Source organism: Talpa occidentalis, unplaced genomic scaffold (assembly GCF_014898055.3).
Source record: "Talpa occidentalis isolate TD23 unplaced genomic scaffold, MPIMG_talOcc4v2.1 talOcc4.3, whole genome shotgun sequence".
Classification (NCBI taxonomy): Eukaryota; Metazoa; Chordata; class Mammalia; order Eulipotyphla; family Talpidae; genus Talpa; species Talpa occidentalis.
Window position 1 is genome coordinate 2,814,724 of NW_023603184.1, and position 15,843 is coordinate 2,830,566.

The 15,843-nt window shown below is 33.1% G+C and overlaps 2 protein-coding genes across 2 annotated transcripts; both read left to right on the forward strand.

The window, feature by feature from the left end:
• The first annotated feature begins 2,893 nt into the window (after nt 1–2,893).
• On the forward strand, nt 2,894–3,856 carry LOC119254432 (olfactory receptor 10AG1-like). Its single transcript, XM_037521531.1, has one exon. It carries the CDS (start codon nt 2,897–2,899, stop codon nt 3,854–3,856), a length of 960 nt encoding a protein of 319 aa, XP_037377428.1. The 5' UTR covers nt 2,894–2,896.
• Nucleotides 3,857–9,792: 5,936 nt separating this feature from the next.
• Nucleotides 9,793–10,755, forward strand: LOC119254433 (olfactory receptor 10AG1-like). The gene has a single exon (XM_037521532.1). The coding sequence runs from the start codon at nt 9,796–9,798 to the stop codon at nt 10,753–10,755; it is 960 nt and encodes a 319-aa protein (XP_037377429.1). The 5' UTR covers nt 9,793–9,795.
• The last annotated feature ends 5,088 nt before the right edge of the window (nt 10,756–15,843 follow it).

Consider the following 15,843-nt stretch of genomic DNA (forward strand, 5'->3'; position numbering starts at 1 on the left):
CTATTGTTCATAATTTAAGTGTGGTGAGATAGATTTAGGTTGTGTTAAAGTCCTTGAGTGGCAGGCAAAAAGGTTTAGTTCAATTAGAAAGTGACCTGGGATAGGAGCTGATCCCCAGGGTGGAGGATATTTGTTATTTAAAGAGCAGGGTTTTGCTATGACAATAGAACCTATGTTAGAAGTTTTTTAGCCTCTGTTTAAATAAAAGTAAATTGTCCAGACTTAGAACAAACCACTCTTTCTCATATTGTGTCTTTTAACTCAATAATACAGGTAAGCATTATACTAAACCTCAATCCAAGCAGGTAAGAATGTTTATTTTTGTCAATAACAAATTACTTTTCACATATCTGTCTTTGCTTAGCATCAACAAAGAATAGTCATTTTCATAAATAGCTGTTTTTAAAAGGATCTTAAATTTTGTGGTAGTTTTTCAATTTCAAAAACTTTTTTCTTTGTAATTTTCTTACTTCCCTTACTTTCAAAGATATAAATGTTAAGTACCTTACAATAATGAATGAATCGATAAAGTTTTAGTCATTTTTTCACCTTTTTTGGATAATGAGTGTACTTTATTGAAATGGCTTTGCTTCCTGCTAGCGTGAAAGGGATTCCTTGTTAAGAATTAAGTTCCATATATATGAATCTAAAAATTCTTATGTGATCATGGCATGATTCTATTTTTATATTTACAGATTTATCATATAGGAGGTAAGTCCTCTGAACTACATCTACCAATTTTTGGTATCTTTAATTTAATTTAATAATGTTACTCTGTATAAAACACTATATTGCAAACACTGGGATAATAGTATAATTGATATCACAGTCTTCACACTAGATGTGATTACTACTTTAGAGGGAAGACCAGAGCAATAAACAGGAAATATCTGAATCAAAACACAAGCCACTACCTTTACCTGAATCATATAGTAGTTTTCTTTCAGAGTTCTATAAATATAATTTATATAATATATACATTTAATAAATCAAAAACATCATAAATAAAAAGCAATGGTGGTCTTGCAGGATTTGAGGAAGCTTACATGGTGAGATTTTGTTTAGAAGATTAACATACTTTGAATAGGCTTTAAAAATAATATTTCTCACCTTCCAAATGGCTTTGCTTTTTTCATTCCTTTGAATGTTCAGAAAAATATTTGTCCATTTTACAAATACATTGTTGAGTCAGAAAAAAAATTCATTAGAACACTACATATTTGACATCACTAAGCCTGCTATTGCTGCTTTCCTTTGTAATTTCTGTTTTGTTTTAGCTTCAAGGTGGTTTTCAAAAGTATAGCCTACTTAAAAAGTAGGGAAAATGGAGAAAGGGGATGGAAAAATAAGTGGAGACCTTTCATAAAGAGCATGAAAGGGGCCCTGCCTGCTGCCACTAGGGGTTAAGTCTCAGCACTATGAAGCTATCGGCAGCCACTGCAGCAAGTTTGATCCCTGGCCAGGGAGCAGCAGACTTGTGGTGCAGTAGACCTCTCCTGCCTTGCCTAATGCTCCCCACAGCAGTGTATTTCAGTAGGTCTGCCTATTCTGCTCCCCACTCTGTCCCTGGTGTATTCTTTCACTCTCCACCCCTTTGGCCTACACCCCAGCTCTTATATGCATAAATAAATAAAATAAACCTTTAAAAGACAGAGCTTAAGAGGATAAAGAAATTGACAGTTTCTGAGGACAATGGAAGAATGAGTGGAGACCTTATATAGGAGCATGAAAAGAAAAAAAAAAAAAAGAACAAAGAAATTGACAGTTTCTGAGGACAGGCTAGTTTATAAACAATGGGTACATGTGGAGGTCACTCTAGCAGGTGCAGTGACTCATTCAGAAAAAAAAAAAGTTGTCTAAATATCAGTCTCTACGTTGAATTAAGTAAGAGAGGAGGGATGGTTTACATTTTGGGTAGAATTGAGCTTCCACAGTGGGGAATATTGCAAAGAAAGAAATAATATGACTCACTTTCATTGTTTCAAGAAAGATTGGCCATCACACAGGACATACTGTGTGAATGAACACACAGAGCACATGTTCAAACAATGACTGGAATAAATGAGGTCTGCAGAATGGGGTCAACAGGTGCAGATGTGGGTAACTCCAGACATTATCAGAGCTCAGTAGTCATGAATGTCTCTTTTCATAGTGCGTGAGGCTGCACATGCTAGTTTGAAATGCTCTCCTGAACATAATTGCTGATGAATCTGCCTCTTTGCCTTGAGATTTGGTTGAACAGGAAGATTATTTTAGGCCTTTCTTCCACACAGCAAACTGAAAAAAAAATATGATTTCTGATTTCATGAGCCATACAGCTTTAAGTATGAAAAAAAAAATCCATAATATATAGCGTTCATTAATCAATCTTTAGTATAGTCTATGCAGAATTTGAAGATAATCAAGACTGTAAAAACCAGTTATCACTTTTAAAATTAATTATATGAATTTCTAAAAATAATTTTAGATGATTATATAATGACATGTAATAAAATTGGGATTGAATTCATAATAATCAAAACAGATTGGGAGATGAGGAAAAATTATGCCAACCCAAAGAATGGAAATGATCTTTAGTATTATAAAGCAATGATATATAAATGTTGAAAGTTTGGAATGTTACCACTGAACTTAAATTCATTAAAAATTTTGAGGTTTCAGATTAATAACAAAATTACATTAACATATTTCATCTTCATAAAGAGCAATATGATGACCCATAGCAAAAAAAAATAAGATGATATACTCTCCTTGTATTAACATTTAACAATAATTAAAAATACACCTCACCTCTTTGTACAGGTGTTTTTTATAGGAAATACATGCTATGCTATCCTTACTGGTTATATAAGAGAACAAATCCACATAAAGTAACCTATGTGTACTTCTTATTATTATGCCATTCCTACAGATGTCCTATGACAAGATGAAATCAGAAGACAATGTTTCCTCTGTGACACAATTTGTACTCGTGGGATTTTATGACCTTCCAAAACTGCAAGGGTTACTATTTGGGGTATTTGCCATGATTTACATAATTATTTTAATTGGAAATAGCCTCATCATAATAGTAACCAGGATTGATTCTGCACTGCAGACACCCATGTATTTTTTCCTGGCAAACTTTTCCTCATTGGAAATCTGTTATGTGTCAGTCACCCTTCCTAGGATTCTGAAGAACCTGTGGACTCAGGACAGAAGCCTGTCTAAGGTGGAGTGTGCCACCCAAATGTGCTTCTTCCTTATGCTGGGGACCACTGAGTGCTTCCTGCTGGCCGTGATGTCTTATGACCGCTACGTGGCCATTTGTAACCCTCTGCACTACCCTCTGGTGATGAACCACAAGATGTGTGTCCAGTTGGCTGTTGGTGCCTGGGTCACTGGAATCCCAATCCAGATAGGACAAACAAGCCTGATATTCTCTCTGCATTTCTGTAGTTCCAACCAAATCAACCACTTCTTCTGTGACATCCCCCCAGTCATCAAAGTGGCCTGTGGGGACACTTCTCTGCATGAGATCTATGTTTATGTAGCAACTTTGGTGATTGTTGCCATGCCCTTCACGTTGATACTTTTCTCTTATGGCAAAATCATCTCCACGATTCTGAAGCTGCCAACAGCCAGTGGACGGGCCAAAGCCTTCTCCACCTGTTCTTCCCATCTCATAGTTGTAGTTTTATTCTTTGGGTCTGCTTCCATCACATACTTCAGGCCCAAATCCAATCATTCTGCATTAACTGACAAGCTGCTCTCTCTTTTCTACACAATAGTGACTCCCATGTTTAATCCCTTGATATACAGCCTTCGGAACAAGGATGTGATTGCAGCACTGAAAAAATTGTTCCTTAAAAAGTAGTGTGGTGTTTTTTCTACTTGCCAAACAGTTATAGAAACATCACACTCTGCACACTACCCTTTATGAAGTTAATCACTTCAGTTTATGATGTACTTTCAGACACTTTTAAATGTTAGTCTATTTACTATGCTTTGACACCAGATAAATTAATCTATTTTCAATGACTCAATCTACAGAATATCCTCCTTTATGAATAAAATAGTATACATCACATAGTTCATATAAAAAGTAAACACAATAAAAATAGAATTCAATCTGGTAAAATTTTTGAAAAATATAAAGAAGAATGAAAGATTATTTACCTATATATTTGGAATATCTTCATGATTTTTTTAACAAGTTTGGATTCTTTCACACAGGTTCTAACCAAGAGCAGTTTAATAGGAATGTTCGTTGAGTGAGTAATTGACTGTATGAATGCATAAATGAATGTTGCTATGACCTATGACAAATTTCTAGCAAAACCTAGAGATTTCTGAAAAATCTAGACTTTAGAGCATCAATAAACAATAGAACATATTTATTTAACATACTATGTATCATATGGACTATCTCTAATCAGTTTACCCAGTTTTCACCCTAGTAACATTCTGACAAAGCACATGATATACAGAGAGCAACTACCCAAGTCAGCCAGTTCACTCTGCGTGTATTTCTATGTTCTATGTAGAAATTCCAGCTCCAACGTAATTTTCATGGAATCGTTTCATCTTTTCTCAATGATACTCTAAATGGTTGATCATGTACTGATTCATGGTTTAAAAAATTCATCACCTGTGAGTTTTAAACAAAAGAAAATATTGAAAATTATTTTCAGAATTACCTTCAATACACATAATCTTAAAAAAGTGTAATTAAACTAGTCGTTCATGCATTTAGCCCTTTCTAAAGGGTTTAGCATTATTAAACTGATAAATATCAGTTCAAATATAACTATCAGTTCAAATATAACTATCATAGAACCACTGCCTCCCTCCCAACTTCAGATTCTTGAATCAGCAACTCATATAAGAGATTGTTTCATCTATTTCTGAAATCTGCTGTTAGCAGTTGTTTTGAAATACTAATATCCTTGGTGTTAGTTAAAATTATACCAATGCAGGTTATCTTATTGCTGTCCTATACATAGCTATGTTTTACTTCACAAACACAATAAACCCTCCAAACCCTCCACCATCTAACATTACATATTATGTGATAATTACTTATACATTTTATTCATGGGAGTATATGTGTGTATATGCCCCTCTTTTCAACTTTTATGTTCTATGAACTTAATACATGCTCTCTGATGAAGAACTTGATGACCATGATGATGATGGTGGTGGGCACTATGATAGGAAGAGTTATACAAGGCAAGAGATTTGATTTGTAAGAGCAGGAACAAGGAAGTAATACTAGACAAAAATCAAATTGGTTTTACATGTTGCTTTCTTTGTGGAGGATGGCAGGCATTTGTCAGCCACATTACTTAATATCTGATTGAATGATTTACGACTAACTTTCTGAGAGAGCCAAATATGAGATTCAGCTTGATAACATTGAGCTTAATAGAAGCAACTCCATTTTGTACCTTTTTTGGAATCTTATTCCTTATGTTTTGCAATTAGTGAATGGTAAAAATACACCATTTCCTCTGAGGCCCCAGGATTCTTGTAAGATTCAGATATCACTCCAGCATGAAAAAGCATTGGAAAAGTTTAAAGCAACAAAACCTGAAGCTTTGTCCATTTTAGACTTTGTTGCATTTGATATCTAAATTCATAGAGAAAATATAGTACTGTTATTCAGAGGTGGGACTTTCTACAGTATTCACTATCTAAGCAAGAGAACTGACTTCCTTGCATAAAAGTATTATTTTCTTTTCACTATTGCAATATGTTTAGATTTTTAAAACTGTGCTCCTCAAATCTTTCCTCTTCTAAACAGGAAATATGTAGTCTTAAATCTTTGCAATATCCAGAGAAAATATTAACTAAAATTTATGTCATTATGAACTTATGCTAATTAAATGTCAAATTATGTCTACATTTATACCTTTACCAGAAGTCTAAGATCTTTGTATTTTCTTGATTTATTTCTCTCTCTACCCTTTGTCTTTCGAATGTGTTCATTCATGAGGCAGCCTCTGCATTTACCCTCTGGACCTATCTATCATGATAAGTATTTTATCTATCATGGTAAGTATTTCTCATGTATTTTACATGAGAAAATACAAGCAACTATGCAAATCTACATTACTTCAAAAAAAAAAAATGCAGGATGAACTTTGAAGTAGAGTTCCCAGTGGACAAAATATGTTTTTTAAATTGGATGAAAGGAAGGAACACATACAGACTTATAGTAATGACTTTGTTCATTGACAGTATTTTAAAATGTATACTTGAATTCATACACTAAAAGTTTAAAATTGCAGAGAAAGTAAAATACACTCTTCTGGTGCAAGTCTCTGGAATTTGACCTATCAATACAGTCATATAACTACAAATACAGTGAAGAAACAGTAGGTTCCCAGCCTTCTCCAGAATTCTCATCTGTTGTGTCTTTATTGTTGACAACTCCCATAAACCCATCAGCAGATAACCAGGCTTTGCACATGCACTTTGCCCTTTTCCAGAATGTTATCTCTTTGGGGTATGATTCCAAAGACTTTGGCTCTGGTTGGCTTTTCACTGGGCAGGAAGTATTGGGAATTGTCCAAGTTGTGAGGTGCCAATACTTTCTCTCACTCTTGTTCCTGAGAAGTGAACAATCACCATGTCTGAGAGTTTGTGCACCCACTCCCTGCATGAAGGGCATTAGAGTTGTTTCCAGTGTTTCTCTACTATACACATAAACTTCCTGAATTTTCGTTTATAGGTATTTTTGTAAATACAAGTTTTCATTTCTGTAAAATGGAAAAACACCAGGCTCAGGACAGCTGGATAAATGTGAATGGCAAGTTTATAATGTACTTCACAAAGAACTGCCAGCTCCTTCTCCAGAGTGGTATCCCATTTAGTGTTCCATCCCCATGCCTGTGTGTTCTAAGTTACTTCAAGACTTCCCACTTGAGGATTATCAGTGGCTGGCAATGGTTTTATCTTTTTATGTTTGTTTTTGTTTTTATTTTATTAGTCTAATAGTTAGTTGTTGATACTTAGCTACATATATGGTTTTACTATTCATTCCCTAAACACAATTGGTGGAGCAACTTTCCTGACATAATTTACCATTAATTTATCACTGCTTTTGCTATGTTTGAAGCAGCCTGGGGAGGACTGACCCAAGGCAGTGTTTGGCTAGCAGGGACAGGGAAGCTGTGGTCCAAGTGAATGCCCCTGGAGCCCTGGGGGTTCAGGTACTCAAACCCAACAAGCACAAGCGGGGGGGGGATGCCCAAAGGTGGTGGCTTTTTATATTGACATTTCTAATGTTAAAAAAAAGTACTATTAGTTCATAATTTCATGGTAAGATCATACTGCTTTGGGTTGTGTTCAAGACCTTGAGTGGCAGGAAAGAAGGTTTTGTTCAATTAGAAAGTGACCTGGGAAAGGAGCTGATCCCCAGAGTAATGTATAATTGTTATTTAAAGAGCAGGATTTTCTATGACAATTGGACCTATATACAAGTTTGTCATCTCTGTTTAAATAAAAGTAAACTGTCCAGCCTCAAAGCAAACCTCTTTTTCTCATTTTCTATCTTTAACTCAGTAACAAAGGTAAGCATTATACTTAACCTCTATCTAATTAGGTAATTGTCAGGTAATAATTGAATTATTTTTGTCAATATGAAATTTATTTCATACAAATACTTAATTCTATGTTTATAGAACCAGCAACAAGTGTCATTTACAGAAATATCTGTAATGGGCAAGTGTATGTTTCTTTTATAAGACTCCTTAACATTGTTGCTTTTTTTAATCTCAAAAACACTTAAGTCTTTGTAATTTTCTGACTCTCATTACCATTTCAAAGACGAAAATGCATAGTACCTTGTAGTAAAATCAATCAGTCAATCAATAAAGATTATAGTCCTTCTTGGTGAGATTTCCTTCAGAAGAAAACCACATACTTTGGATAGGATTTGAAAAGAATAACATTTTTCACTTTTCAAATGAATTTGCATTGAGAATTCTATTGACTTCATAAAACAGTTGTTCCATTTTACAAATAAATAGTTGAGTCATGAAAAATGTCTTTGGATTAGAACACTACATATTCTTGATGTTAGTTCTATATATTGTTGCTCCCTCATACTTTCATTTGGACCTCAGTTTCACTTTGTATTTCAAATGTATATCCTACTTCAAGAGTAGGGGAAATGGAGAAAGGGGATGGGAGAAGAGTAAAAACTTTTCACAAAGATCATAAAGAGAATAAAGAAATATAGGTTTTGGGGGACAGTAATTAGCATATTAAAGGCAGATGTATGGAGCACTTAAGTCTGAATGATGTAGTGATACATTCAGCAAAAAACTTTAATCATTATCCAAAATCAATCTCTAGATTGAATTAAGCAGGTGAATAAAACATGATTAAACATGTGTAAAATGGTGCAGTTAAAAATAAAAAAAGTCATGGCTATATTGTCTTTTATACTTAAAATCATATTTTAGTAATCTTGACTTAATCACTAGTTTCTGATAGTTCTGGAGACTCAGAGCATTTTTATAGTTCCTACAATCAAGTTTCTATTACAAGAATTCTGTAATTATGAGGCATCTTTTAAGTATCTGTAGTATTTTAATATGTAGACTGAAATGTTATAGATGTTAAAATTAATTATTATTTAATCGTCCTATTGTCATTCACAGAAAATGTTCAGGAAGAAAATAATAAATTTCTTAGAAATGAGAGTGGGAAAGAGAGAGAGAAGAGAGAGAGTGAGAGAGTTGAGAGAGAGTTGTAATTTTTTAATTGACACCAGGCTGGAAGAGGATGGATAGTCTAACTTTTGGGTAGGAGCCAGAGCTTCCATATAGCAAAGAAAGAAATAAAGTGACTCACTTTTCATTGTTTCAAGAAAGATTGGCCATCATACAGGACATACTGTGTGGATGAGCACACACAGCACATGTGCAAACAATGACTGGAATAAATGAGGTCTGCAGAATGGGGTCAACAGGTGCGGATGTGTGTAACTCCAGACATTATCAAAGCTGAGTGGTTGTGGATGTCTCTTTTCATGGTGCATGAGAATGCATGTATTAGAAATGCTTTCCTGAACATAAATATTGATGAACTTGCCTCTTTGCTTTTGAGTTTTGATGAAACAGAAAGATTGTTTTATAGTTTCGTTTATCTCCAAAGCAAACTCTGAATAAATGCTATGACTGCTGGTTTCATGGAACTTTTATTGAAAAGTACAGTTTTAAGGGTTATATAAACCACCATAATATTTAATGATCATTAAATATTTTTATAATAAAACAGCCTATGCAGAATGTCAAAGATAAACAAGACTTTGGAAATGTCACAGGAAAAGCGACACTTTCAAAATTAACTATGTATTTCTAAATATCATTTGAGATGATATACAAATTAATGGAATGTTTAATAAAATTTGTTTTGAATTGATATTAATAGACCAATTGAGAGGTTAAGAAAACTATGTCAACTAGAAGGATGCAAATATTTTAGTATTTTAAACCACTGGTAAATAATTTTAAAAGATGGAATATTACAGTTGGACTTAAATTCACTAAAAATGTTTTGAGTGTTTAGATGAATAGCAAAACAAAGAAATATGATGACCCATAGCGGGGAAAAAAAAAACACTAAGGGGACTTATTTCCTAATTTTGCATTTAATAATAATTAAAAATACACTTCACCATACTTTTTAGGTACCTGTCTGCTATAGGTTTAGTGTTTATATGAAATTGATGTTATGTTATCCTTAGCTGTTACATAAAAGAACAAATCTACAGAAAGTAACCTATTTGTACTTATTATTACTATGCCATTTCTACAGATGTCCTACGACAAGATGAAATCAGAGGACAATGTTTCCTCTGTGACACAATTTGTACTCATGGGATTTTCTGACCTTCCAAACCTCCAAGGGTTACTATTTGGGGTGTTTGCCATCATTTATATGATTATCTTAATAGGAAATAGCCTCATCATTATAGTAACCAGGATTGATTCTGCATTGCAGAAACCCATGTATTTTTTCCTAGCAAACTTTTCCTCATTGGAAATCTGTTATGTGTCAGTCACCCTTCCTAGGATTCTGAAGAACCTGTGGACTCAGGAAAGAAGCATTTCTAGGCTGGAATGTGCCACTCAAATGTATTTTTTCCTTACACTGGGTACTACTGAGTGTTTCCTGCTGGCCGTGATGTCCTATGACCGCTATGTGGCCATTTGTAACCCTCTGCACTACCCTCTGGTCATGAACCACAAGATGTGTGTTCAGTTGGCTATTGGCACCTGGCTCACTGGAATCCCGATCCAGATAGGACAAACAAGCCTGATATTCTCTCTGCATTTCTGTAATTCTAACCAAATTAACCACTTCTTCTGTGACATTCCCCCCATTCTCAAGCTGGCCTGCGGGGACACTTTTGTAAATGAGATATCCATCTATGTAGCAACTTTGGTGATTATTGCAGTCCCATTTATGCTGATACTTGCCTCTTACAGCAAAATCATTTCCACGATTCTGAAGCTGCCAACAGCCAGCGGAAGGGCCAAAGCATTTTCCACCTGCTCTTCGCATCTCATAGTTGTGGTTTTATTCTTTGGATCTGCTACTATAACTTACTTAAGGCCAAAGTCCAATCACTCTGCTGGGACTGACAAACTGCTCTCACTTTTCTATACCATTGTGACTCCCATGTTTAATCCCTTGATATACAGCCTTCGGAACAAGGATGTAATCGCAGCACTGAGAAAATTATTCTCTAAAAAATAATGCAATGAGTTTAATTGTAAATGTAGTGTCTGTTTTGCCAGTTTTCAGCAAAACATCACACTCCCCACATTTCCTTTTAAGTTCATCATGTCAACTTGTGTTGTTCTTTCAGACACTTCTAAATAGCAACCTACATTTACTGTTCAAGGATCTATACAAGGCAAATTGATCTATCTTCAATGTTCCATATCCATAGAATAGATTGTTTCTGTAAAAAAAATATGCATGAGAGAGTCCATATAAAAACTAAAAACCAAATGAATTCAATCTGCTAAAAATTTTGACTAAAATGTATAAATGGATATAAGATATTTACATAAATGTTTTAAAAATATTTGCTGTATTATTTGGTAGCATTTTGGGATTCTGCCACAAACAATAACCAAGAGCAGTTTAACATGAATGTTTGTTGAGTGAGTAATTCACTGTGTGAATGAATAAATAAATGTTGCTATGACCTATAACAGATCGCTGCCCTGGCAAAATCTAGGGATTTTGAGGATAAATAAACAATGTGGCATATTTGTTTAACATGCAATGCATCTGTGTGAATTTCACTCATCATAACAGCAGCTTACCTTCACCCAGTTTTCTTCTTGATAAGTTTCTAGTTAAGCACATGTTATATAGAGAGCATGCACTGAAAATTTACTATGCATGCATTTCTCTGCTCTCTGTAGAAATCTGGGTCCAAAGTAATGTGCTTTAAATTATTTCTTCTTATTTATCATTTATATTTCATTTTAGGTAATAATTTATATTCATATTATTGAATAAGTTTTTATTAAATACTTTGATAATTTAAATTAAATTATAAGTATAATTGAATTTTAATTTATTGCATTTATAAATCTTTCTTCTCATTTACAAACAGTTACTCCCATACCAATTCATAGCTAAAAATATCCCAACACCTGTGAGTTTTCAAGAGAAGGAAATATTGGAACTTATTTTCAGAATTACACTAAAATCCACGTTACTAAAAAAAGAGCAATATAACAAATCTTAATGCCTTTAACGCTCTCTAAAGTGTTTGGCATCATTAAATGTTTGAACTGATATTATCATTAATGACTGCCCCCTCCCAACTCCAGATTCTTGAATCAGCAGGTCATATTAAGAGATTGTTTACGATATCTAACTGGGACTTTCTACAGTATTAACTATCTGAGCAAGAAAACCTACTTGCTTCCACATTAGTATTATTTTCTTTGCACTGTTGTTATATGCTTAGATATTTTAAAATGTGCTACATAAATCTTTCCTCACCTAAACAGGGAGTATGTAGACTTAATTTTTGGTAATATTCAAAGAAAATATCAATTAATGATTATGTCATTATGAACTTGTGGTCAATTAAAAATCAAGTTATGTCTTTGTACTTTTACAAAAAGCTTGAGGTCTTTGTATTTTCTCCTTTTATTTCTTTCTCTCCCCTTTGTCTTCCTGATGTGCTCATCCACTTGTGGCAGCCTTTTGAAATTATCCTCTGGATTTATCATTTATTTGACACACATAACCATGATTGGAGAGTAACTTATGATATAGTTATTCTGAATGGAGAGTAACTTATGATATAGTTTATAAAAAGTCATCTGATCCTCTATAAAATTCTTTGACTATCCATGATTTGACTCTGCTAAGTTCTGAGTAATGACCAAGACATTATTCTCATGTAGTTTCCCTTTTTTCAAATGAAATTTAAAGTATGCCTCTGTTCTTAGGAGAGCTTTTCTACAGAGTATAAGGATGTATCTATTTAAAGAGCACCATTTGTTATCATAGTGTCACATATTCTAGTAATTAAAACAAAATAAATCACAAAATTTTATGACTAAAACTCATTGAATGAATGTGTACCCTTAAATAGTCTAGGTTTTCAGTCATGGGCATAACCCTTTTAAACTCTACATTTCTATCTCTGTAATCATTACTCTTTATGTAGTTATCAATCTTTCCCCTCTGCCCTTAGTAAGACCTAATAATAGCCTCATTAGTATTTCATGAATGTGTGGTTTTTTTTTGTTTGTTTATAGGGGGTTTCAAGGAAATGATTCTAGTATTTCATAATCATGATATACATAGAACTGCTAAGATAATAAATAACAAATATGTGGTTTTTCAGCCACATGATATGTGGGAATTTATTTAAATTGTGCAAAGAAAGGATACATAGAGGCGATAATTTGATACTGGGTATACAATAGACCAGCACAGATTTACCAACCTTAACTTCTATCCCACATTTATCTATTCCCTAACTGTAGTTTGGGGATTTGAAATAGTCCATATATCACCATAACCTTCCTGCTAAGTGTGAGCAGATGACTCAATTCTTGCTAGTGAGGTGACCGCACAGCCAACTAAGGCCGTGCCTTTTATTTTCACCTCCTTTCATTCCTGGAAGTTTGCAGAAGTCATAGCTATGAAATCAAAGAGGAGGGAGGGGGAGAGATGGGAGGGGAGGTCAGGGGAGGGGAGGAGAGGCTAGGAACCCTCTGCTGCCATCATTTCAAAAGTCCCAGACTATCAACACTGTAACTTCAGAAATACTCCTGTGTGAACTATATACATGCATAGTTTGCTGTATGTGCTTGAATAGAGTTCTAAGGGAGAAAATATCACCATGTCTTGCTGACAATATTTGGTGCTGATTGATTTCTTGTTAGTATCTTTCAATTGGTGCAGAAATCTTTTTGAGCTAGGAAATGATTCACAAGGCCTTGGAAAGACCCACAACAGTTTATTAGAAATAAGCTTCATGTTCTGTAGATGTGATTATTAGTGGTAAGATTTTCCACAGCAGTTATTTCATCATTTAAAAGCTATGTGTGCACACACTTTTACATTTAAAAAATATTTATCTTTCCATCCACTTTGTTGATGTTTCTATGTAAGTTTGATATTAGAAAGCAGTATTCATTCTTCAGTTTGAAGAGTTCCCTTGTAAAATGGCTAACAGATAATATGACCCCACAGATAATATGACCCCCCCTTGCCATTATTTGAAATAGTTTCCCAAAAAACAAATGTTCAAATATTTATGATTATGAACACTTATATCAGTACGGATGTGTGACTCTACTTCAATATTTTTTTCAAATACTCAAAAAAATCATGATAATGTTACCATATTTCATAAGTGAAAGAAAGTCTACTAAATATTTAAACACCTAAGCCTAAAAAGTCATGGCTTATAAAAAGGAATAACATTGGGTAATAAATTTATGTGCAGAATATCAAATGACAGAATTATCAGGAAAAAAAGAGGAAAATATTTGTGACCTGAAATTAAGCAACACATTTTATATGTGTTACCAAGTTTGCAATACATAGTAATATCTATAAATGGGACTGCATCAAAATTAATTTTTTTTTCTTTTAGATTAACATTATTTATAGATTTTAAATAAAAGCCAAAGTGGAAAATACTTTCAAATTGTATATCCAATAAAGTGAATATATAGAGAATTTGCTAAGCACACGCAAAACTTAAATACACAAAACTCAATCATAAGAAAAGAAACGATCTAACAAATATACATATAACCTAAATAAATATTTTAACAGTGGAGATACAGACCTGACTGAAAGATGCTTACCATCATTAGTCATTATCAAAATACAAATTAAAATTAAAATAAGATTGTCTATTACTTTTATACATGCTTCTGTTCATTCCTGAAACTAATTCAGAAAAATAAATTGCCCTTCACTTCAAAAATTAATAATCAACAACAAAATATGATTCAAACTGCTAATACTATTGAATTGTTTGAGAGATAAATCAAAGTTTCTATGAAAAAAGGACATAGTAAAAGCCAAGTGACATATAATTTTCATTATTTAAAACACATTTAAAATAAATAGGAAATCCTTCCATTTCTGGTTAAGAAAAAAACACTGGGTAATAACAAGCCAGTCTTCACTACAACATTATAATATTTGGATAAATTATAAAAACATATTTTTGAAGTGTCATAAAGTTTAACAGAAATAAGAATAGATGGCAATATCAAAATTAAGTTTCACTAAGTGAGAGAGATAACAATGAGAGCTTTCTAGGAAAAATAAAATATAACAAGTCAGAGAGTGCCACAGAGATGATTTTAGAAATGTCATGAGAAATTTACACGTGTCAGGTAGAAAAGATCCCTGGGGCCTTGGTAACTATTATATTTAAAGAGCACTTTATGTTCAGAGAGGTCACTTGATATCCTTGATAAAACAAGTGGTTTCACCTACAGTAATTTAAATATTTAAGTTCTTATACTGAGAAAAAAATTAACATCATATCAAATAAGAAAGGTAAATATGAAATATTTTATATTAATACTAAACTTTAACTTATATGACTTCTAAATTAAAATTATTGTTTAATATATAGTTGCAAATGTGTGATTTTTATACATTTTCTGGTTCCATTAAATATAATTTACAGTGAATTAATGTTAATGATGCTATTAAATTGCCTTGAAATACTGCAAACTACAATAATTGAAGCACTTCTCAAGGTATAGATAATAAGTCATAGGAAATCTTCATTCTGAGACAGGGAATTGTAATAAATTAGAGTTATATTTGTGTGTTTAGCTTGACATTGTAATAGAGTTCTGAAGTAAAGCAATCCATGAAATAAATTTATCCTTTGAGATTCTAATTAACATTAATGTTAAGGAAAATATTGTAAGTGAAAGTGAATGACTTTGTAAAATAATAAAAGAAAGTTTTAAGTTGAATATTCTTTTCTGAATTTCAAGGGCTAGTTTACTAATTTATATCAAATGTACAAATATAGCTGAAGCTTAGGTAACTTCCCATATCAGCTAAATTAGAATATTGTTATACATTCCCTTCATCATTTGGGCTTATTGAGGGAATATAGGCTTGGATTTAAAATAAAGCTACTAGAACATTATTTTGCATTATTAAAAAGAACTGAAGCATTTACAGAAAAGAAAATTGCATAAATAATTTTTTTAGAGTAGACAGAATAAATCTCTGCCTTTCTTCTTTGTTATCCTCTTGAGGAAAACCCCAATCTTACATTTTACATATTTTATGTTATACACTTATGATTCGTCACTA